At 39.9% G+C, this 26,036-nt stretch overlaps 1 protein-coding gene across 5 annotated transcripts in view; it reads left to right on the forward strand.

Annotated features, from left to right (window-relative positions):
* The window catches only part of LOC122553001 (son of sevenless homolog 1), a 299,123-nt gene that overhangs the window by 223,133 nt on the left and 49,954 nt on the right, over positions 1 to 26,036 (forward strand). For all 5 annotated transcript variants that reach the window (XM_043696383.1, XM_043696384.1, XM_043696382.1 and 2 more), the window contains 2 exons: positions 5,973 to 6,100; positions 6,884 to 7,539. In XM_043696383.1, the coding sequence (XP_043552318.1) occupies positions 5,973 to 6,100; positions 6,884 to 7,539 (784 nt within the window). The remainder of the gene's footprint in view (positions 1 to 5,972; positions 6,101 to 6,883; positions 7,540 to 26,036) is intronic.

Raw genomic sequence — 26,036 nt, forward strand, 5'->3', positions numbered from 1 at the left:
GGCAGGGAAAGGTGGGGTGGAGAGGAAGTGGGGGGAGTGGAGGGTGGTAAGATGGGGGGGGGGACGTATTCCCAGGAGTATCCTCCCTAAGTACAGCTGTAATATTATCCCTGATCAAAAATGGCAAAGTTCCCTAGATTCACCACCCCTCCACCACCGCCACCACCACCACCACCACCATCACCCACCCCACCTTATTAGTTTAAATTCTCCCAAGCCGCTGTCGCAAATCTACCTTCCCCTTCCAATTCAGGTGCAATCTGTAACCTTCTTATACAGGACACTTCTACCCTAGAAGAGATTCCAATCATCCGAAAATCATAGTATTGGGAAAATTTTAAAACCTAATATAACATAATTCAAATAATAATAATAAAGAGAGTGAAAATAAACTGAATAAACTTGCAATTAATAGCAAAAAGGACAGGAAGAGTTTCTGTAAACATAGGACAAGGAATGGAGAAGCCAGAGTGAATATAAGCTCCTTAGAGAATGAGGTTGGGGAAGAAATAATAGAGAACCAGGAAATTGCAGAGGAGTAGAATAAATACTTTTTCAATCTTCAAAGTAGAAAACACTAATACCATTCCAAAATTACCAAATATTCAAGGGGTAAAAGGAGAAATGGATTTTAAAAATGCATTAAATAATCACTGGAGAAGCAAATAAGTGGGAAACTGATGAGGCTAAAGAAAGATGATGACTCTGGACCTGAAGGGTTACATCCTAGGATATTAAAGGAAGTAGCTGCAGAGATAGTGGATCTGCTGGTTGTAAGCTTCGAGGAGCCTTCAATTCTGGAAAAATCCCAGAGAATTGGTTAACTACCAATTGAAGAAAGGTCTATTACCTATTAGCTTAAGGTCTGTTATTGGGAAAATGTTTAAGCCTACAATAAAGGCTGTAGAGGAGGGCATTTAAAAATGAAGGGGAAATCATGTCTGACAAATTTATGAGACTTCTTTGAGCAGGTACCAAGCAAGATAGAAAAGCAGAAGCAGTAGTTATAATTATTTGGATTTTCAGAAAGCTCCATATTAAATAAGGGACTTATAAAATATAATGGAGAGGGTAGCCATTTTCAGGATGGCAACCTGTAACTGAAGGTTTGCCACAGAAATCTGTGCTGGGGCCACAATTATTTATGATATATGTTAATGATCTAGATGAGGAAAGTGAATGAATTATAGCTGAGTTTGCAGATGATACAAAAATAGGTGGGAAGACATGTGGTGAGGATTAGATAAGGTAGATTAGATTACTAATGCTTTAAAAATATTCACGTATTCTGCTCCCGCCATCTTTTCAATAAGAGAATTCCAAAGACACTGAACCTTATAAGAGAAAAATATTTGACCTAATTTTAAAAACTGATCCAAGGGTATGAGCCTGGCTCTCTCACCTTTCCTCACAAGACCAACCCTGTCATTCCAGGTACTAGTCTAGTTAACCTTTTGTTGAACTGCCTCCAACACATTTGCATCCTTCCTTAAATAAGGTGACTAGTACTGTGCTTTGTACTCCAGATGCAAACTGTATAACTGAAGGATAACCTCCCTACTTTTATATTCAGTTCCCCTTGCAATAAATGGTAATATTCTGTTAGCTTTCCTAATTACTTGCTGTATCTGCACCTCTGAGATCTGTAATCTTTCACTATTTAGATAATTGGTTTCTTTATTCATAGAATATGAATCATAGAATTCCTGCACTTCAGATAAAGGTCTTTAGAGTCCTCACTGACCCAGACTCCGTAACCTCACATTTACCATGGCTAATCCACCTAGTTTGCATATCCCTGGACACAACGGGACAATTTAGTAAACCCAATTCATCTAACCTCCACATGTTTGAACTGTGGGAGAGAATCAGAGGGCCTAGCAGAAACCAACACAGACAACTCAACACAGGTTAAAAATCACGCGACGCAAGTTGATAATCCGATGGGTTTATTGGAAACACTAGTTTTTGGCATGCCGCGCTGCTCCTTCATTAAGTGTTAGTGCTCCGAAAGCTAGTATTTTCAAATAAACCCGTTGGACTACAAACTGGTGTTGTGATTTTTGACCTTGTCCAACCCAGTCCAATACTGGCACCTCCACATCAAACTCCACACAGTCACCCGAGACTGGAATTGAACCCGGGTCCTCAGCACTTGAGGCAGCAGTGCTAACCACTGTACCAACCCATTCTTCCTGCCAAAATGTACAGTTTTACATTTCTTCCCATTATACTCCATTTGCCTCATATAATTGCTCAATGAACCTATCTGTATTCCTTTGTGACTACTTTTATGTCCTCTTCATAGCTTAGTTTCTGACCAATCTTAAGGATATTTAATTTGGATGAGGAGAGACATTTTGTTTTTTCCTTACCCACTCCATGCTGTCTCTCTTCTTCTGTCTGATTCTTTCTCTCATATGTTAGTGTTTGGAGTATTTACATTTTCTAACTGTCACCAGAGCACACCAGGGCAATTGGACGCTTTTTGTTTCCTTCTAAATTCTACTTTTATTTGAAAAAGTCAACAATAATTAGAATGATTAAAGAACTTGTCTTCCTTTGAATTAAGCATGCTTTCTGATGCTTACTCCATTGCTGGAGCACTTCTGGGAAATTCAAGTTATCTTTTTTCCTAAGCATGCTGCACATAGCATGTCATGTCTTCAATTATTCTGATACACTAGCCAGAAATGATACTTTGTAAAATAAATTTCGATTTGTACTTGATTAAATTAATGCCGACTACTTTCAACAGCCTCCTAGGCAGTTCTCAATAGGTGGGCACTCCATTATTGAAATATTGGACAGAATCTTGTTGAGCCATTGGGTAAGTCTTGCCTGTTGACTGGAAAGTGAGCAGGAGACCTGTGCTGTCCCTTTTTGGGTAAACCTGCTAAGCTACAAGCCAACCATGCAGTGAGTGGTGAGCCCAGAGCTGGTCCTTCCTCTGAAATCAAAACCGTAGGGTGCATGTCTTCGCTGCTCAGAGCTAGATAATCAGAACTTGGCAGCTTATGCTCAGAGGCATGGGGAATTGTGGCAGCTGCTGGAAGGATAGGCACTAGGAGGTAGCAGTGTCACAGAATGGTGGATTGATCCTGGTGACAGGTCAGTAATGTGGGATGGTTTTGATGGAGAAAAGGTGCAGAGGCCTTGTCACCAAGGGACAGGAGACTGACTTACTGGAGGTGTATCATTGCCATGCCTTACAATGATAGTCCCTGGATCCCTGTCTTAGAAGTGACAAGAGATGTATGTGATTTCATGTGTTGTGAATGCCACATGGCTATATGTCTGTCCACTACAATGTTAATATCAGCAGGAGCAAGATGTGTCCTTTGAACAGTCGTCAATTGGATATTTCAAGGTTTCCATAAACAGTCAGGTGTGATGGTTGACCATGGACTTTCCTGTCAAGTATTAAATTCTGACAAAGGCGGGAAGGTGGCAGGGTTCAGATAGGTCACCATCCCATCTAATTAGATGCTCTTGCACATAGAAGCAACAGCAGAGGATTCCGCCAGTTGTTTCTGCAGATTACTTTTAAATTTCTATCCGGTCTGTTAAAGAGTTTGTGTCTTTGGTGCAATTGTTATGGGAAAGGTGAAATAGCTTGTTGTGATACATGCTCCCAATTCCTTTAAAATATGAAGAACATCAATCAGAGCACCTCGTAATCGTTTCTTTTCTGGAGAACTTGTCCATCTTGCATAATCAGTCCCATAATCCCTTGTACATTCCGATTGCTCTTTTGTTCAAATAAATTTGCAAACTAGCTGAAAGCAAACTGATGATGAGTAAAGAGAAATAGACCATTTGTTCAGATAACAGTTCATGCTGTATCATGGAAATTTAAGTACATTAACCTGAAAAGACCTAAGAAGGCTGAAAAAGGTTACAAATGAAAATGAGGCACAAGCATCTCAAAAAAATACTTGTAATGCTTGTATTAAAAGATTAAAATATATTAAAATGTAATATATTAAACAAATTTAGTCATTATTGCAAAATCAAAAATCAATCATAGACATTAGTACTCAACTTGTGCACAGAGGATTTTTAATGTATGGATTTGCAACAATGATAGAATATGCATTGTTTACTAACTAACAGGTAAAACTAATAAAACTAATAACCAATGTCACGAAAGTAGCAAAGAAAAATTAGGAATGGGAAAATTGGAACAGTGCCTATAGCATGAGAATGCCTGATAGCTATGTTCTGTGTACTATGGAACTGTTTAAAAAGATAATTGAGCATTTATGTTCAAGAGAGAAAAAAATCAAGCCTTTTCTTTTTCAGTAGCAGAGTGGGTAATTAAGTTTGCTTGATTCATAAGTATTGAAGGTTGTCGATTTATAGGTGAGGGGTGTGAGTGCATCTGAAATACACAATAAAATTCATTCATGCAGTCCATGTGCTGTAGGTAGGATGCATAATGCCAATAGGGAGAGAGATCCAGGATTTAGTATTATCTTTATCATATTTGAGGATGGCACAATGGCTCAGTGGTAAGCTCTGCTGCTTCGCATGGAGTTTGCAGGTTCTCCGTGTGTCTGTTGGCTTCCTCCTGCTGTCCAAAGGGTGGATACTTCCAAGTACAACGGGACCTTGATCAGATGGGCAAATGGGCTGAGGAGTGGCACATTGAGTTTAATTTAGGTAAATGTGAGGTGCTGCATTGTGGAAAGGCAAATTAGCAGAGGTCTTTTACACTTAATGGTAAGGTCCTGGGAAGTGTTGCTGAACAAAGAGACCTGGGAGTGCAGGTTCATAGTTCCTTGGAAGTGGAGCTGCAGGTGGATAGGATAGTGAAGATGGTGTTTGGTATTCTTTCCTTCACTGGTCAGTGCATTGAGTGTCGGAGTTGGGAAGTCATGTTGTGGTTGTACAAGACATTGTTTAGGTCACTTGTGAAATATTGTGTGCAATTCTGGTGTCCCTCCTATCGGAAGGATATTGTGAAACTTGATAGGGAATGGTGGAGGTTGAGAGGTGACCTTATAGAGGTTTATAAAATCATGAGGGGTATAGATAGTCAAGGTCTTGTCCCCAGAGTAGGGGAGTCTAAAACTAGAGGGTGAGGGAAAAGATTTAAAAGGGTTCCAAGGAGCAACATTTTCACGCAAAGGATGGTGTGCGTGTATGGAATGAGCTGCCACAGGAGCTGGTGGAGGCTGGTATAATGACAAGATTTCAAAGGCATCTGGATGGGGACAAGAATAGGAAGGGTTGGGAGGATATGAGCAAAATGCTGGCAAATGGAACTAGACATTAGACATTTAGGATATCTGGTTGGCATGGATGAGTTGGTCTATATCCAAACTGTACAACTCTATCACTGTATAGGCAGGGTAGGTGAATTGGCCACACTTATTGCCCATAGTGTCCAGGAGTGTGCAGGCTAAGCAGATTAGCCATGGGTAGCCATGGGAAATGTAGGGTTGCAGGAATAGGGCAGGAGTGTGCATCTGGGTGATGCTCTTCAGAGGGTCGATTATGGATTTTGTGGGCCAAATGGCCAAGTTCCATACTGGAGGGATTCTAGGATTATAACATTAGCTACCATAGATGACATGTGAGACATGTGTCTTAATGTCATAGAAACAATAGCAAGCATTCTGATGTGTGTTAGTTTTAAGTATGTGTTCTGGCAGTTTTCTTATCCCAGTTACTTTCTACAAAAAAAGGAAGGTTATTGTTGCAGTAAAAGAATTGACATATTGTCCTTCTCCTCCAGACTTTTTGGAGGGTTTCCTTGCTCTGCTATTGCTTACCTTGAGCTTATCTTTGCGCTGTCACCAAGATGGACTAAAGGTTAGAGATTAGGATTCTCTTGTCATGGCTAAAGATAAACAGTAAAAACATGTTGGGACCTTGAATATCTATTGTATCTTATTTATATCTAACCCTGTAATAGCTATAAAGTACTGAAAACTGACCTTTTATTAACTGTCTTATAATAACAGCAATTAGAGGAGAAAAGTGAAGATGAAGAAGACAAAGAATGCCTGAAGCAAGCCATAACTGCTCTTCTTAACCTCCAGAGCAGTATGGAAAGGATTTGTTCAAAATCACTTGCGAAAAGAAGGCTGAGGTAAGCAATTTCCATTCATCCCTGGGTTTTTCCTGGTTGATCACATCTGTAAGTTCCTGTGGTTCCCATTTCCTCTTACTGTTAACAAAGAACAGTGTTTTAGTTTTAGGGCTCCGTTTACATAGGAAATGATGTCAGACACCAAAAGCTTGTTTTTATTCAAAGCATTTTATGCTTTTAAGTTGCTGTACAACTGAAGCTTAAAACCAAACAGCATCTTGAGAATGAGTATGACGACTTTGCTAAACATTGGGTGGTAAGCTTGATATTCTTAAAAGGTTCTTCTTTAAAGGGAATTAGCTACATTGTTGTTTTTTAAAATTGAAATCATTCCATGAAAATATTCATCAAAAGGTTTTATGTTTTTATATTTGATACTGCGAAGGGACAAGTGGATGCATGCATCTTTTAATTTAGTTGTTTTCTCACTTTCCTTTTCGACAAGACAAAGTGAATGGAATTGTTTTCTTAATGTTGAAGTTCAACAAATTATTAGCAACACTGCGGGAACAAATTGAATAACTTGACAGTTCCACTTGTTCAGCAGTGATTTCTTTTCAGCAGATTATTTATATATAATATATATATATATATATATTTTAAACAAATGAAGTGTATTAGGAGAACTAGCTACACTTTGAAAATATCTGTTTCAATATTGTAAGTGCATTGTCCAAACATCTGTACTTTTCAGTTATGTGCATTGGTGCATGGGTATTTGAGTTCACTTGTCAGGATTAACAGATTGAGATTTGGTAATTAGGGCTTTTTACTCTCTTTCAGTGAGTCTGCATGTCGTTTTTATAATCAACAAATGAAAAGCAAACACCTTGCAATTAAGAAAATGAATGAAATCCAGAAAAATATTGATGGCTGGGAAGGCAAAGACATTGGACAGTGCTGCAATGAATTTATAATGGAAGGCACACTGACACGTGTGGGTGCAAAACATGAAAGGCACATATTCCTATTTGATGGCTTGATGATTTGCTGTAAATCAAATCATGGTCAGCCGAGATTGCCTGGTGGAAGCTATGCAGAATATCGTCTCAAAGAGAAGTTTTTCATGCGTAAGGTACAGATCAATGACAAAGATGACACTAATGAATACAAGCATGCTTTTGAAGTTATCTTGAAGGATGAAAATGGTGTAATTTTTGCTGCTAAATCAGCAGAGGAAAAGAATAATTGGATGGCAGCTTTAATTTCTTTACAATATCGTAGTACACTGGAGAGGATGTTGGACGCCACAATGCTACAGGAGGAAAAAGAGGAGCCACTTAGGCTCCCAAGTCCTGAAGTATACAGGTTTGCTGAGCCAGATTCTGAGGAGAACATTGTGTTTGAGGAGAATGTGCAATCTAAATCGGGAATTCCCATTATCAAAGCTGGAACTGTTACAAAACTGATCGAACGGCTTACTTACCATATGTATGCAGGTAGGTACAATCTTTTTGCAATAGGGTGTTGTATTAAGAGATTTGATAGATTTATGCAGAAAGATTAAGTATCAGATGCTATAAGAAATATAAATTATTGCTTATTGTGTCTTAATAATAGTTATAGCAACCCTGCTTTTTTTATTTGTACAGCTTAAAAAAATGTTTTTCCTATTGCTGAAACGAATCTGAGCATCTTTCGAACTTTGCTCTGTTGAAGCTAATAAAATGTTACATTTCAACACTGAACAATTGAACTAAACATTGAACAATTCAACAAGTGCACTGTAATAGCTAGCCTTAAATAGGTGATTCTATCCATAATTTTAAAGGGATAACGGCATAACAAGGAAGAAAACTTGTCCTGTTTAAATCATTCTTTAGGGAAAAATGTTTTGTTTAATTTTCAAGATTGCTGGGCTCAGGTTAAATATCATACATTGAAATCATGGCAATATTACTGCATATGTTTCACCAATAACAAGTGCTATTTGAAGGCACATGTATTAATGGGAATTCATTGATTTGTTTGTCCAGTTCATTACTTTCCTGCAATAAGTCTTGCTTGGCAAATCTAATTCCTTTATTTCAATAATGTGGTTATTTTTGTTCCAGGAGTTTGATATGTGTGTATATTTAAAAGTTGATGTTGTTAGGACAAAGGTCACTTCTAATGTTGGAACTATTTGTGCCCCAGCCTTTTGAGCCACATTTTCCTTTGTTCATCTGGACAGATGAAGCAGGAAAGTTAAAAGTTCAGTTTTGATCAATGCCTTTTCTGTGGTGAAATGCAGCGGTTGACTGTGTTGATGTCTGTGATCTTCATTTATCAATTTTAATAATTTGATATGAGAAGCATACCATGCATCAATATCTTTGTGGCCTTGATTAGAAGCAATTGACTACAAATGATAATGTAAAATTGTGTCCTAGTTGATGTTTAGTTTTTGCTTAACTTAAATTCCATTTTGAGAAGTGACTTTCAAATGCCAGAACAATTCATATTTGCCTTTGGTAATGTAAAGCCTATGATGGTTACTACTTGTTTTATATAATTTTGTGCTTTTGAAAGTGAAGGCATGAGAAAATGCAATAATTTTCTCTTCCATTGCCAATGGATGAATGCTCATGGGTCATTTAATTGAAAATTCAAGTTTGCTCCTGTGCCTCAACAAATTGTTTTAACTGAAAATCCAGAGCAAGACCTCTAACTGCACCGATATGATTTTTATTTCTCTTGTGTGCCAGCATTATGTGCTTTATTTTACTATTATTAGATTGTTTTCTACTTTGGATTACATTTTTGTCAACAGAATTAAGAAGGTTGCAGTTTTTGAAGATGCCGTTAAAAGTTACAAAATATCCATGTTGTGCTAGTGAGACATTGGTTTCATTTTTGAATTTGTATGGATTTCCATCTCATTTGTGTCAAATATGGTTAATTTGGTATCTATGCACACAAGTACAAATATATATGTTCCATGTGGGATGTAAGCAAATTGTGTATTTATATTGGCGGGATAAAGGTGCTTCCTGTTCATTGCACCTGCTGCAACTGAGTCAATCATAAGGGCTGTTCCGACCATTCATGAACCTCATTTTGACTTCCTGTCCAAAAAAAAGTAAATTTTTTTTTCCTTTTATTTCAAGTTTTAAAAAAGAATAAGTTGAGCAAGTGGGCACAGGTTTGCTAAAGTTATGAAGCTGTTGACCTTTACCCATCATCTGTGCCACTGTTATATTCTATTTTTTGTGTTCTATTACTTTGGTATACTCCTGTTTCCTTACTTGGGTTGAATTTGAGGGTGATTGTTTGCAAAGAAGCTTATTGTTCATTCTTCATTCAAAACTGTTGAAGTTGGGTGGGGTAGTTAACACTTGGGAAAACTCTTCATGCTAATGAGCAAATAAGCTTTCGAGAAAATACTTTGCAGCCCCAATAAAAAAAACTTAAGTATGTTACTTGTACCAAGCAGCTGAACAGATGGCAGTATTTATGCTGAATGAGAACAGTTATGTGTAAGCTCTGCTGCAAGGAGCTGTAATTTTATTTCCTAGAAGTAATCTGAATAAATCTGCAGATCTACAGTTTGTGAGAAAAATGAATTGTGTAGCTCATTATTGTAGCATGGAGTTTTACCGTCTGGTTAGAGCATAAATTTAGCAAAGGATTTGTATTGACTGTATTAACAATTCTATTTTTGTATACATCACCATTAAATAATTTGCAGGGGGATCCTGTGGGTATTGAGAGATCTGAACAAATTCATTTAAAAAATTGAAAACAGGATGTTATGATACAATGGAGCTTACTTTTGAAAGTAAACATTGTTTAAACTTTAAAATTTCCTCAGTATCACCTTGAGGACTCCCCGGCAAATAAAAGATTAGAATGAGTCTTGATTCACCCAAAATATATGAAATAACCCATTTATACCCCGCAAAGTAAGTCGAAAACAAATTACACCAAGTTCACTTGAGGTCTGCAGGACTGATGTAAGACTTGTTTCTCCCAAACCTAATGTTTACTGTAAAGTGTATTAAATGTCTTTTCCCCACATTCTCATGTCATTGACCAATCTTGTTTTCTGCACCTGCTTAAAGAATATTCAATATATTATCAAAGTTGCTGATTTTCCATCACACAAAATTATTACATAGACTGTAAAATCTTTATTTTGCATGAACAGTGGGAGTTTCCTATTTAGCTGTTGGGGTTTTCTATCCAATATTCTAGTTCGATCACTTAGAAAGATCAATGTTTGCACAATTGTAGCAATTCAACAAATTGGGAATCTGTTTACAATTGCAGGCGTAGTCACAATGGAGATCAAGTTCACAAGGCAGAGCTGTTCGGGCAAGGCAGTGCACAAATGACCTTCTATTTTGCATTATATATTACAAAACGTTTTTTAAATATATTTTTATTGAAAAATACATTTTTTAATGTTACAACAAATACAAAGCAATACAATTCAAAACAATACAAAGAAAGAATACCAAAGAAATTGTAAAATCCCATGTACAAATGTATAAATATATATAAATATATGTTTTAGAAAATCCCAATTAACGACTTAACTAAACTAGTAATAACTAACAACAAACTATTAAATAATAGTAATACAGCTCAGCAAAACAAAACACTAGCTCTCGAATATTGAGAAAATTAATTTTCACAAATGTTCACAGTTCCCCTCTCTGGACTCGTAAAGCACAATTATTCTGACTATCTAAAAGCCCTTATTAATGTGGCAGATAAATTTATGTCCAGGTATTCCAAAAAGGGCCACCGTGTGTTATAGAAATTCTCAGTTTTGTGGTGTACCATACTTGTAAGAAAACCCAAATAGATACGTTCATTAACAATCTTACACCAACCCGATAGGCCCGGGAGATTTTCAGACGCCCAACTTAACACAATAGTTCTTTCTTGCACTCAAAGTGAGGATGTCGAAAAGGTTTTTTTTATGCACATCCACAGGGAATACACTGGGCAGACCAAGAAGAAGAGACGTTGTGTCTTTCTCCACCTTTACATCCAAATACCCTCCATTGCCCCCGCCACAGCGCTCTAGTATGTTTGAAACCTACCACTGAACCAGAGACAATGGGTAAGAGTGCCAGTACTTGGGCATGTCGAAGATACCCCTAGTTTAAATTTTGACAAATGATTCGGAGCCAAGTGGACCCTGAGGAGAATCTTCAACTGTAAAGCATGGGTCCGATCGCAAAATATCTTTCTTGCGTTTTCCCAAATATCATCCCATGCCTCTGAGGAGACCTCAGTGCCTAGCTCTCCCACACCCTGCAAAGTTGATCAAACTCATTTGAGGGGCCCCACCCCACTTGATGATATAAAGTGCTAACAGAAACTATTCTCTTAGCACTGAGCACCTCCTCTCTCTCTGTCGGATTTGTTGGGATCGGTCAAAACTGTCGTCTTTTTTTAAATAAAATCCGTAACTTGAAGAAAATGGAAGTGGTCCCTGCTAGATACCTCATATTTCTGCGCTAACTGATCAAAAGACATCATTTTGTGTCCCTCAAATAAATCACCCATGCAAGACACACCCCTAGCTGCCCAATGTTTGAAACCTGAATCCATCATCCCTGGTTGAAAACCCAGCATACCCACTGTAGGTGTAAGAATAGGTGTTTTGTCAATACTGCCTTCCCTCTGCCCTCCATGCTTTAACTGCACTGATACCTATCGGGTTATGGCAATATTCCTTAACTGTCCTCTTTTTGTCCAAACTAGTAAGGGAACACTTTGCCTGAGAAGTTACGATATCTAACTAAATTGAAAAAGGGTTCCCACAATCCCAGTCACCCACGTAAGATAAAAGCAAGCTTAGTTTTAATATCCGGGAGATCCACTTCCCCCAGTCTGTGAGGCAATTGCAGTTTAGCTAATCTAATAAAGGGCCGATTACAATGCCAAATAAAAGAGATCAACCAGACTTTTCCATAAGCAAACGTTGAGGGGGAGCATCCGTATAGGGCACAACAAATAGGGAGACTATTCGTCTTAATAAGAGCTATCCGACCTAACCATGAGACTGGAAGCGCCTCCCACCTTTGAAGGTCTTGTTTGATTTTGTCGAATAATTGAACAAAATTAACTTTAAATAGCTGACCAAGAACTGGAGTGATGAATATGCCCAAATACATAAAACCCCTCTGTGACCACTTAAATGGGAATCAAGATTTGCCCTCAAGGTCTAGCACCTTCATAAGACCACCCATAGGCGTAGCCTCTGATTTTACAAAATTAATCTTCTGCCCCGAAAAGGTGACAAACTGGCTGATGCATTGTATCAGGCGAGGCACCGAAACTGCTAGATTTGACAAAAGAAATGAGGACATCATCCACGTACAGCAAAATCTTATGTAACTTTGACCCTGCTTCTGGAGACGATATATTAGGAACCCTACGAATGGGATCTGCAGCCCTTTATAAAGCCCACCTGGTCCTCTTTAACAATAGATGGTACCACAGTTTCCAGCGTTAACGCAAGAGTCTTAGAGATGATTTTAAAGTCAACATTTAAGAGTGAATTGGGCCTGAAAGAAACACTGTTCTCCAGGACCTTCCCTTTTTTTAAGAATAAGCGAAATATTGGCCTCTGTTTGAGATGGCAGGAGACGATCATGACTGTACGAATCATGGAACATGTTGAGCATCGGGCCTGACAATATGCTTATAAATTCCTTATAGAATTCGCTAGGAAGTCCATCAGGACTGGGCGCCTTTCCACTGAAGATGCTTCACAGCATCCTGCACCTCTTGCTCTGATAAGGGGGTATTGAGAAAAGAATCTTGTTCGTGGGTCACACATGGGAGCTCCAGCTCCTTGAAAAAGGACTCCACCTTGGCCCGTCCCTCTTCACAACCCTCAGATTTGTATAGTTCAGAGTAAAATCTCTGGAATGCCACATTAATCTTTTTGGAATCGCATGTTAGGTTCCCAGACCCTTCCCTAATCAATGTAATGGCTGGAGGGGCATTCCTTTTCCTGGTGAGATATGCTAGGTACTTGCCCAGTTTGTCACCATGCTCATATAACCTTTGTTTTGCGAAAATAAGCTTCTTCTTTGCTGTCTGCGTGAGCATGGAATTCAATGTAGACCACAGTGCCATAATTCTCTGTAGCTTGGCCAACAAGGGCCTGTCAAAGTAAGCTTTCTTGGCTGTGTTCAACCGTGCTTCAAGGAGATGTTGTTGCTCACCCTTCTGCTGCTTCCTACAGGCAGAGTAGGAAATAACTAACCCCCTGGCATAGGCTTTGGCAGTTTCCTGAACCTGAATTCATGTCGAGGAATTCCTTAAGAGAAGTACTCCACAAATTTATTATCCTTAAGGATAAAGGGATCCATTTGCCAGGCCCACCATAGCATCCTTAATCTTAAATAACAGGTACACTGGAGCTTGATCAGCGATGGTAATATTACCAATCGTACAAGATGCCACCAAATCTAGGGGGTCAGAAAAAAATCAATCCTGGTGTGACATCTGTGTGGATTGGGGAAAAAAAATCCTTGCCTGTAGAGTGGAAATGCCTCCAGACATCCACCAATCCTAACTCCACACACACACACATCCACTAATTGTTTAGTTTGTACAGAGGGCTTCAGTGGAGCCTTTGGGTAACCTGTCTACCATGGGATCCATAAGACAATTAAAATCTCCCCCTATAATGATATGCAGGCTCTTGAAACTGATCAATTTAGAGAACGCATCTACTAGAATTTTGTGGGTATGGGCCGAAAGGCAGTAAACATTTAAAACACCATATTCTTCCCCGTTTATCAGGGCTTTGAGGATTACAGACCTCCCCTGTGTGTCTTTTAAAACACTTTTAAATGGGAGATTCATCCTAAACAATATAGCCACTCCCCAACTCATATTAAAGGATGAAAAGTAAACCCGAACAAAGTCATTGTGCTGTATTTTCAAATGTTCCCTATCATCCAAGTGTGTCTCCTGTAATAAAGCAATATCCACCTTTTCCTTTCTAAGACTCGAGAGTACCTTCTTCCTCTTAATTGGTGAGTGACTCCTCTTGGTGTTCCAGAAACACTATTTAATCAAGTCATTAGCCATAACTTTCTGCAGTAACATTTAGATTCCAGAGAGGAGGAACTTGAATTGCAAATCGCCGAGCTTTAATGTAGCAAGATCCATCGAACATAAAAACTACATAAACTAGAATTGCTACAGTTAACAAATTTACAAAGTTATCAAAACGACATACAACAAAAACCAACATAGAAAGCGTCAATGGCACTGAATTGGGGAAGCCGCCTGCTGCCTGAAGGGGGCATCTACACATCTTAAAACCCAACTTCCCATCCCGCTGCCAATACTGCAGCCAGGGAATTTAAATACCTGAACCAGGCATAAACTGCTCATAAGTAGACATCTAGCTGTCCCAATCATTTTCTTTCTTCCTAGCTAGAGCCGCACGACAAACACAAGCAGAAAATAAAGAAAATATACCATGACATAACAATGTGAACAAAGAAATTTTGCAAGAAAAAAAATGGCAAGTAACCCACCCATCCTTTGGTATAACTCAACTTAGAAACTGAAAGCACACTTCCCAACTGCCCCAAACATAGTTTAGACCAGATTATCACCAATAAAAAAAGAGTTCCATCCAGACTTCCTACTTTTTAAAGTAAAGTAGAGATATACCCAAACAACACTACTGTTTGTACATACTAAATTGTTTAGATTAAGTTAATTTGTCCATGAAGTGTCTTGACTTCTCCGACATGTCAAAGGGTCGCATAGATCCATCTAAGATGCACTATTGGATACCTCAAGAGTACTGGATCCCGAGTTCCCTCAGTCTTTTCTTAACGCAGTCATAGGATTTTCATTTCTGGATCACCACTGCTGAGAATTCCTGGAGAAACATAATCTTAAAACCCTAGAAAACTAGGGCCTTTGGATCCTTCCCTGGATTCTGGAAGCTTCCGTGTTTCTCTCCCTATCTCTACAGTGATGAAACTGTACCAAGGTAGGATGAGGACATTGGTCCAAATCTGACCTCCTCGCCGTGGCCTGGTGAGCCTTCTCAATCTTTAAGCTTCTCATTCCAGCTTCCAAGTTAAGGAATTTTGGCAACTAGTCCTCAATAAATTCCACTGGCTGCTCATCTTCTTTACCCTCTGGCAGACCAATGATCAAACTGTCTTTTCTCCTGCCCCTATTGTCGAGGTCATCAACCTCGTTTAGCAAATGGTGGACCTGCAGCTCCAGGGCCTGAATTCTATTCTATTGGAGGAACCGGAATCAGCTTCCACCACTGTGACTCTGTGTTCTACCTCATACGTCCTTTTCTCCAGGTCTCCCAGCGTCTGCAGCACAACAGAGATCGTAACCAGCATCTGCTCTATGTGCTTGCCCAACATCTTGCGAAATTTCGTGAGCTCCTTTACCAGGACCTGGGCCGCGAGCCTGACCTAGGCCGTATGTGCTCCCTTCTTCAGCCTCCCTGGACGGCGAAAACCAAGGTAAGTTGCTCCCTGTCAGTTTCCTGGGACTCCATGACATTTCCAGGTGATCCGGGTAGGGCAGATTAGGACTTTGTCCCACTTATGATATGGTGTGGAGCTCTGCAGTGCAATCTTTGTAGATCGCCACCATCTTGGATCCCACAAAAAGGTTCTTAATCTGGATCCTGCCACTTCCAGAAGTACCGAATATTTGCTTACTTTTAAACATGAAATGTGTTTAACATGTTACACCACATCTGTAAAGCCAACTTATACGTTGTTCATTTATAAATTTCTCCCAGAGGCAAATTGAGGTTTCACTATAAGTCCACAAACTCTGGTATCCAGTGGTAGATCTTGTTAATAGTTTTCCATCACAAGTCATTTGGTTATATTGAAGTCTATGACTATAAACAGGCTGATATCTAATAGGTCTTATGGGAGTTCAGAGCAAGAGTGGAGAAGATAGCATTTTGCAAACTTGGACTGTTTAAAAACCTAAAAGCAAATGATACTTTCCAGCTTTTCTAAATTCTTCTTTCATTCAGGAATTGTGAATGATTTTGTTTTTCTCCACCTTGACCCAATTAGAACTTCAGCTTCTTGGTTATCAAACCACTCCAAAATACTCTGCTGCATGTCATTTTGAATAAGTAGTAATCTATACTGCAGCTGACGAGCAACTGACAAAATTACCAAGGCTCGTATTGCCAAAATTTCTCCAAATTGAGAATATTTCTTTAGATGATGGATTATCCTATGAAAAAAGGCTGGGCCTGAATCCTTTGGAGTTCAGAAGCATGAGATTTGAGCTGTTGAAGCCTATAGCATCTTAAGTGGAATTGATAGAGTGGATGGTGAGAGGATGTTTAACCTTGTGGATCGAGGGTTCACTGTTGAAAAATGAGGTATGTCACATTTAAGGCAGAGATGATGAGAATATTTTGCCAGAGTTTCTGCCAGGTTTGTTAGTTTTTGGAAGTCTCTTTCCTGGAGATTGGTGGAGGCACAGTGTGTTAGGTGGATTGACTAAAAAGGGATTTGAACGTAGTAAGCAGGAAAGTGGAGTTGAGACTACAATCAAATCAGCTATGACCTTTTCAAGCAGCAACGCAGATTTGAACAGCTGAATCGTAAACCATCAAATTCATATGGACAGTGAAGAAGGTTACCTCAGTACAATGGGACCTTGATCAGATGGGCTCAGGGGTGGCAGGTGAAATTTCAAGTAGATAAAAGTGAGATGCTACATTGTGGTCGGCTGTTAAGTTCTTTTTGTTGAGATTCTTACACACTTGATGCAACTGTAATGCACTAACTTCTGTGAACAATAACCAAATTTTAGTCAGCAAATACAGTATAAGCTGTGGAGAAACTCAACATTCTTCACAATGCTTGCGAAGCATGTTGAGCGGTCTCTCTGAATAAAGGAAACAGTTCTTCCTTTATACAAAATCTTTACATCACAGTTGGTAATGCTGACAAGCCAAGTACCAGCCACTTCCTCACAGTCATATGCCACTCAAGACACAATGCAGTGACCTGATCATCTCCAGAAACATTCCTTAATCATTCCTTAATGGCAAGACCTGGTGCGATTTGTTTTTTTTTCTAACTATAGGGTGCAGTCAGAATTTTAATTGCCATGTTCTAATTGATTCTGAATAGGTGATGATGCAAATGGCTCTGAATGGCAAGGGATGATGATGTAAATTCACTTATATTCTACCTGTAGAACAGAGACATTCCCACCCTGCTCCTGGGGCATTCAATTTCTTGCTTGTCAGGAGAGCAAATTAACTCTTTAATATCTCACTGCCAAATCAGGAAGGTTTTATAAATTTAAGGTAATGTCCTTAGGACAGTTGCTGAACAAAGACACCTTGGAGTGCAGGTTCATAGTTCCTTGAAAGTGGAGTTGCAGGTCGACAGGGTAGTGAAGAAGGCATTTTGGTACTCTTGCCTTTATTGGTCAGTGCATTGAGTATAGGAGTTGGGAGGTCGTGTTGCAACTGTACAGGATATTGATGAGACCATTTTGGGAATATTGTGTGCAATTCTGGTCTCCCTGCTATAAGAAAGATGTTGTGAATGTTGAAAGAATTCAGAAAAGATTTAGAGGATGTTGCCAGGATTGGTGGGGGGTTTGAGCTGTAGCGAAAGGCTGAGTAGGTTGGGGCTATTTTTCTGGAGTGTTGGAGGCTGAAACTTTATGAAGTCTTGAGGGGCATGGATAGTGTGAATAGCCAAGGTCTTTTCTCCAGGGTAGGGGAGTCCAAACGAGGTTTAAGGTGAGAGAAGAAAGATTTTACAAGGGTCCTAGAGGGCAACATTTTGGCGCAGAGGATGGTGCGTGTATGGAATGAGCTGCCAGAGGAAGTGCTGAAGGCTGGTACAATTTAAAAGGTACTTGGATAGGTACAAGAATAGGAAGGGTTTAGAGGGATATGGACCAAATGCTGGCAAATGGGACTAGATTAATTTAGGATAGCTGGTCAGCATGGATGAGTTGGACCAAAGCGTCTGTTTTCATGCTGTACATTGCAATGACATTCTATGTTTGTTTCTGTTCCCCAAATTGTCATGCATATCTTTGCTTCTTCTCAATTATTCCAGTGCTGTCCTGGCTGGCCTCCTGTTTTCCACTCGACATGGACTTAAGATCATACAGAACAGTATTCTGACTTCATTGTTCCATTCATCCATCACTCATGCTCATTGACTTAACTTGGTTCCCAGTTCACCAGTACCTTAATTTGAAAATTGCTGTCTTATTTTCAAATCCCTCAGTGACCTTAACCCTCCCTATCTCTGTATTTCCTCAGACTGATAAATCCCCACATCTCTGCTCTACTCCAATTCTCGACCTGGCCTCAAGTGTATCTCAAATTTGAATCCCTCCACCATTGAACAAGTTCCTCAGCCCTAAATATTTTTAATCAACCTACATGGACATGTTATGACACAGCTCTGGCCCAGAAGTAGGAACGTTACCACCCACCTCAGCCATAAACTGAGATGTCCCTCAGTAAGCCCCTCTCCTATTTTAACATTTTAAAAATTAATTGGACCAGCCATATAAATACTGCGGCTACAAAAGCAGACTAACATCTGAGAATTCTGTGACAAGTAGCTCATATCCTTTTTCCTCAAATGTAAATGAAAGCAGTTCAAACAATTTCCATGAAATAGCTCACCATCGAGGACAAGATAGTCCATTTGATTGATCATCATCAGTGTTCTCTTTCTCCACCCCTGCATGTAGTGGCCTCCGTATATCCTATACTGTAGAATGTTCTGTATGTACAAGATCCACATCCTCTATCATCAAAAAGAACAAAGACCCCACAGATGCATAGGAAAATAATTATCACTATCCTGACCTGGAACTAGACTGTAGTTTCTTTAGTGTTGCAGTTTCTAAATCCTGGAGCTCCATCCCAAACTGCACTATGGATGTACCTGCGCCATGTGGACTGCAACTGTATAAGAAGGGAGCCCACCACCACCATAGAGTCGCATTCCCACTAATTTATTAGATTAGATAATTTACAGATTAGATTAGATTACTTAGTGTGGAAACAGGCCCTTCGGCCCAACAAGTCCACACCGACCCGCCGAAGCGCAACCCACCCATACCCCTACATTTACCCCCTACCTAACACTATGGGCAATTTAGCATGGCCAATTCACCTGACCTGCACATTTTTGTGGGAGGAAACCGGAGCACCCGGAGGAAACCCACGCAGACACGGGGAGAACGTGCAAACTCCACACAGTCATTCGCCTGAGGCGGGAATTGAACCCGGGTCTCTGGCGCTGTGAGGCAGCAGTGCTAACCACTGTGCCACCGTGCCGCCCACAAATTTGTTTTACTACTGCACAGACCTCTAATGTCTGTGTGTGGCAATGACTTCTGGAATCCAGGTCAGGTCTGTGAATGACCTCGACATACTAATCGCTATGCGTGGTCCCTCAGAGCGACTGGATGCATGCATAGCTCAGCAGGAATATTGTTCTCAAAGCATCGGATGCACAATAAATGCTGAAACAAAAATATAAATTGCTGGAAAAGCTCAGCAGATCTGGCAGCACCATCTGTGGGGAGAAATTAGAGTTAATGTTTTGGGGTTAAGTAACCCTTCCTCGGAAAATTTTTTTATGCCGAAGTCAGGCTGGAGGGAGAGGGTAATGATTAAATGATAGGTGGGGATGGAGCCCAAAGAAAGATAAGAATAGTTGGACGGATAAAGGAATGGTTAACGATCTGGCTATGAGAGTTGAATAGCTATTAATGGGGACTGTTAGTGGCTAACAATGGGTTATTTATAATCGTTGAAAAGTGTGGTGCTGGAAAAGTCCAGCAGGTCAGGCAGCATTCAAGGAGCAGGAGAATTGATGTTTTGGGCATAAGCTCTTCATCAAGAATTTCTGATGTAAGGCTTATGCCCAAAATGTCGATTCTCCTGCTCCTCAGATGCTGCCTGACCTGCTGTGTTCTTCCAGCGCCATACTTTGCTATCTGATCTCCAGCATCTGCAGTCCTCACTTTCTCTGAGTTATGTGTGATAGCAGACTATTGATAACAAGACCAGGTATGTGGGGGTTAGGGTAAGGATGTGAGAGCTCAAGCCCTAAAGTTATTGAACTCTTGAGTCCAGAGGGCTGCCGGGTCCCTAAGCGGTCAATGAGGTGCTGTTCTTCCAGCTTGCGCTGAGCTTTGCTGGAGCACTGCACCAACCTTGCCAATGACATACTCAGCCAATAAATGGGGAAAAAAACACGCCATAACATCTTGCACTAATCAAACCTTTTCTCTGTTGGCCTAATACTTTTTTGTATGACTAAGTATCAGATTCTGTTTAATAACTTTGGCTGTGTTATCACATTAAGCATGTTACGGAACTACAAATTATTGAAATGGTCATTTGCGCGACACTATTAATGTCTGTTTTCTAATAATGTATGTTGTGTGAATGAAAATGTATGTGGGGTTATTTATTATTGCTAATTTTTCCTTATTGCAACAAATTAATTTACTAACACAAAACTTAATTCCTGTCTCTCTCTCTCTTTTTGATCTGGAATGAGTTAGTGCTATTTCACTGATAGTTTTGATTTATCCTTTATGCACTTTCTGGTTTATTGTGTTTCATTGCAATCATTTGAGTGAGTGAAAGGTCTCAGAAGGCCAGTAAGATTGAGATTGTTCAACTGCTGATTGCCCAAGACTTGCACTTACATCAACATGAGAAAAATAGATGCCAGACTAGGCCATTTGGCCAATTAAGCCAGCCATGTTATTCAACAAAATCATGAGTTCTATCTTCCTGTGGTATCCTCAATCCCTTTCATGCCCACACAAGATTTGTTAAGAGGTTTCTTCCATGACATGATGTCCATTTGGTATGTTTCAATGTCCACTTTTTTCCTGTTTCCTACAAATACAAAATAAGAGTAGAAGTTGACGATTCAATCTCTTGAGCTGACTCCTCCATTCAAAAGGATCAAGGCTGATCTGTTCTAAATTCCCATCTAACCCTGACAGCCCTTGATTTCTCTATCTATCCATCTCTTGTTTTAAAAAAATTCAATGATCCTACCTCCATCACCACTTGAAGCACAAAATTCCAAAGTCGCACAACCCTCTGTTTCCTTCTGCCCTAAAAGGGCGATTCCTAATTTTAAAGCATTGTACCCTAGATCTGGACTGACCCGTAAGTGACAACATTTTGTTGAAATCTACCTTGACAAGACAGTTGAGGCTTTTGTTTGTGTCAGTCAAGTTCAGAAATTCATTAGCTCCAAAGTAAATAATTCATGCACACACTCTCACAAGCATGCTCATGCACACTCTCGTGCATGCTCTCACTCTGTCATGTGCACACTCGCTCTCACGCACACTCTCATGTGCTATCTCGCATTCTTGCTCTTATGCACACGTGCTTGCACTCATCCCAAACAAATCAGATCATTAGTGGATATCATACCCATAAGAGGAAGCATTTCTCCGATCTGGATTTCTCTCCAAAAATATTGGTTCTGGTAAGACCAAACAAAACTGCTAGTTGGAGTGAAGAACACAACTGAAACCACATTTATTGTTTCAAGTGCAATTTTGGGCATTCTCATCTCAAAGGGCTTTAACATGTGGCAAGGGCTTGGAGAAGACTATCCAAGATTAGTCTAGATTCAGGCTACAAAGAAACAAAGAGAGGCTTCTGCGCAGCAAAGTCCTCCTTCATAGAAAAATTTGATCATTTAGATTGCAAAGAGGTATTTGAGTTTGAAAAGAGCAATTTGAAACATATCATATGAATACAGAGTGACTGGTTTGAAAATGATCACGAGCTAAAGATTAGAAGAAATATATTGTCTTGCAGTGTAGCAAATATGTATAACAGATTTTGTCAAAACAATTAATGCAGAAGAAGGAATGCTGGATGATGAGAGAAATTGAGGTTTTGGTCAAGCAAAAAAATGAAGCTTATGTCAGGTCTCGACAGCAGAGATCAATTGAATCCTTGGGGTACAAAGGCATTAGGAGAATACTTAAGAGGGAAATCAGGAGGGCAAAAAGCGGACATGAAATAGCTTTGGCAAATGAAGTTAAGGAGAATCCAAATGAATTCGACAAATATGTTAAGGACAAAAGGGTAACAAGGGAGAGAATAAGGCCCTTCAAAGATTAGCAAGGCAGCCTATGTGTTGAACCACAGGAGATGGGGGAGATGCTAAATGAGTATTTTTCATCAGTGTTTACTGTGGAGAACTTGGAAGATATAGAATAAGAACATAAGCACTAGGAGCAGGATTAGGTCATCTGGCTCATCTGTGCCATTCAATGAGATCAAGGCTGATCGTTTCATGGCCTCAGCTCCACTTACCTGCTCTCTCTCCATAGCCCTTTAATTCCTTTACTGTTCAAAAAGTTATCTTGGCGTAAAAAACAATAAGGAAGCCTCAACTACTTTGGGCATGGAATTCCATGGATTCACAACCCTCTGAGAGAAGAAGTTCCTTCTCAATTCAGTCTTAAATCTACTCTCCCTAATTTTGAGGATATGCCCTTGTGTCGTAATTTCACCCACCAGTGGAAACAGCCTCTCTACTTCAATCTTATCTACGGTGGCTTAGTGGTTAGCACTGCTGCCTCACAGCACCAGGGTCCCTGGTTCGATTCTAGCCTCGGGCAACTGTCTGTGTGGAATTTGCACATTCTCCCTGTGTCTGCTTAGGTTTCCTCCGGGTGCTCCAGTATCCTCCCACAATCCAAAGATGTGCAGGTCAAGTGAATTGGCCTTGCTAAATTGTCCATAGTGTTAGGTGCATTAATCAGAAGGGGGTGGCTTACTCTTCGGATATGCGGTGTGTCCTTGTTGGGCCCAAGGGCCTGTTTCCACACTGTAGAGAATCTAGGCTAATCTAACAAAAAAAAAAATTGTTTCTATATGATCCCCCTTCATTCTTCTAAATTCCAATGAATGTAATTCCAGTCTACTCGGTGTCTCCCCATAAGCCAAACCCCTCAACTCCTGAATCAACCTAGTAAGCCTCCTCTGCACCCCCTCCAGTGCCAGTATGTTATTTCTCAAGAAAGGAGGCCAAAACTGCACGCAGTACTCCAGGTGTGACCTCACTAGCAACATAACCTCCCTGCTTTTAAACTGAATCCCTTTAACAATGAAGGACAAAATTCCATTTGCCTTCTTAATTGCTTGTTGCACCTGCAGACGAACCACGCTGATGCCTCGACTCTTAGCTCAGTGACATTCGCACATTATCTTCTTTATTAACAGAAGATTGAAGTAATTGTTCCAATATAGTGCATCTTTTAGTAATATATGAAAATAACATCATCAAAGTAACATGCTAAAACCATGAAAATGCATTAATTCAGGGGGAAAATGTTGAAGTTCACCTTGGGTGGGTAAGGAGAAATGTGGGGAAATAGATGGTGACATCTTGAAAAATGTCCGTATTACAGAGGAGGTGGTGCTGGATGTCTTAAGATGCATTTAGGTGGATAAATCCCCAGGACCTCTCAGGTGTACCCTCAAACACTATGGGAAATGATTGCCGGGCTCCTTGCTGAGATATTTATATCATTGATAGTCATAGGTGAGCTGCTGGAAGACTGGAGGTTGGCCAACGTGGTGCCAGTATTTAAGAAAGGTGGTAAGGAAAAGCCAGATAATTGTAGACTGGAGAGCCTGACATCGGTGGTGGGCAGGTTGGAGGGAATCCTGAACGACAGGATTTACATCTATTTGGAAAGGCAATGACTGATTATGGATAGTCAGCATGGCTTTGTGCATGGGAAATCATGTTTCGCGAAATTGATTTAAGTATTTTGAAGAAGCAATTAAAAGGATTAATGAGGGTATAATGGTGGGCGAAGTTGATAGGGACTTTAGTAAGGCATTTGACAAGATTCCTCATGGTAGACTGGTTAGCAAGGTTTGATCACATGGTATAAAGGGAGAACAAGCTATTTGGATACAGAACTGGTTCAAAGGTAGAAGACAGAGGGTGTGGTGGAGGTTATATTTCACACGAGAGGCCTGTGACCAGTGGTGTGCCACAAGGATCAGTGCTGGGTCCACAGCTTTTCATCACTTTTGTAAATGATTTGGATGTGAACATAGGAGGTATTAAGACTGTGTAGAGTGTATAAGCTGGCAGGGAAAGAGTTAAGTTCTGAGTTTTGTGAAACAAGAGGTTCAGCTGAGCATGACTCAGATCAGATAAGAATTTACAATTAACAATGGCGTGCTGGTGGCAAGGGTAATGGGTTAACAAGATGGAAAAGCAGTCATTATGTAGAGCCATTTAACAATATTGGAAGCATTCAGTATACAAGGTCAGCTAACAAGGTAGAAAGTATCCATTGTATGAATCCAGTTAACTAGGTTAAGAACATTCATTGTATAACAGTAAAGGGCTTGGTGTCTGCTTGTTAATTTTAAGGTTGCTTATCTGAATGTTCCTCCCTGTAAAATGACTATATAGTTCTTTGAGAAACTGCTATCTAGAGAAGACTGTGAACTCATGTCTCTGTGCACATGGGCGATCGTTCTCGCTCCCTCCAGGGCCAGGAATAAAGATGAATGAGGTAAAGCTACACTGTGTCTCTGAGCGTTTTGCTTTGACTGAAAGGGGGAGCGGGACGACAATATTGGTGTAGTCAGCAGGATCCAAACGGATAGTTACGATCGGACAGTGACAGCGGTTGCTCGGAACATTGGTATCTAGAGACGGACAGGCCCACAAGGTAAGATTTTAAACCTTGGTCCCTCTCGATATTCTTGTGTGCCAGAGACGGTCCTCTCGCTCGATCGCTCTCTATTCTCTGGATTCCTCCAATGGTAATTAGTTCAATCTCGAGACACAGTTTCGCAAGCATGCTGGCAGGCAGAGTTTCGAGTCCTCTGCGCTGCATTGTGGGGAGCGGGATGTGATTGAGGTTGTCTCCTCTGCGCGGTACTCTATTCGAGTCTACTGAGTGCGTTGATTTAAAGTTAAGTCCTCCGCACTGTGCTGATGTTCAAACTTTCTGTGTTTATGTGAGCTTTGAGCCTACTGTGTTTAATTGGGATTTGACCCTTCCGTGTTTTATTGGGATTTGAGTTTTCTGTGTTTAATTGGGATTTGAGCTCTCTGTGTTTAAGTGGGATTCGGGTTCTCTGTGTTTAAGTGGGGTTCAAGTCAAGTGAGAAACCGGTTAAAGTCCCCTAGCAGAGAAATTTGAAGCTCTGAGAGTCTTCGTTCTGGTGAAAAAGAGTGGTTTGGATTGTGTGGCGCCATGTAGTCCGCTGCAAGGGCTTTGTCTTTTTATAAGTGTAATTTCAGTGAGAAGATGCAAAGAAAAAACAAGAAAACGCTGAAATGAAAGTTGTACTAATACTTGGGTCAAGGGGGCAAGTTTCAGTGCAAATTGTGCCATGCTGAGAGTGTTTGATGTTTAAAAAATTGATTTGTTAAAATATTGGTTCAGAAAATCCTTTCAAGTAACTGTTTTGCCTTGTTTGAATCAGGATCTCAATTCAGTGTGTTTTGTGGGCTATGTAGTGGGGCAAATTTGTTTTTACATTGAAATTGTACAACATTATTTTCTTTTTTAAAATTATCAAACTTGTAACCTTAAAACTAATTGAGCTTCTTGAGCCCCTGATTTGTTTGAAATTCTACAATGCCTCTTTAAAAGAATCAGTTGGGTCAAGTGATCATGCTGTAGCCAAATGAGAGTATTGTATTATAATATCTTTGCTGTTGTATTTTTAATGCGGAGTGTTCACAAAAAAAGAGTGCATTCTTAGTTTGATGTTTTAAGATTTTCTAAAGAATATTAGAACTTGAGGCTGAGCTGCATAATTCTGTTCATTATTGTTAAGACTTTATTGCCCCCCTTCATATTGCAAATTCAAAGAATGTTGATTTCTACCAAAGTTGCCACTGTAATTTCAATGTTTTATTTGGGAAGTTTCATT

This window comes from Chiloscyllium plagiosum, chromosome 9 (assembly GCF_004010195.1).
Source record: "Chiloscyllium plagiosum isolate BGI_BamShark_2017 chromosome 9, ASM401019v2, whole genome shotgun sequence".
Taxonomy (NCBI): Eukaryota; Metazoa; Chordata; class Chondrichthyes; order Orectolobiformes; family Hemiscylliidae; genus Chiloscyllium; species Chiloscyllium plagiosum.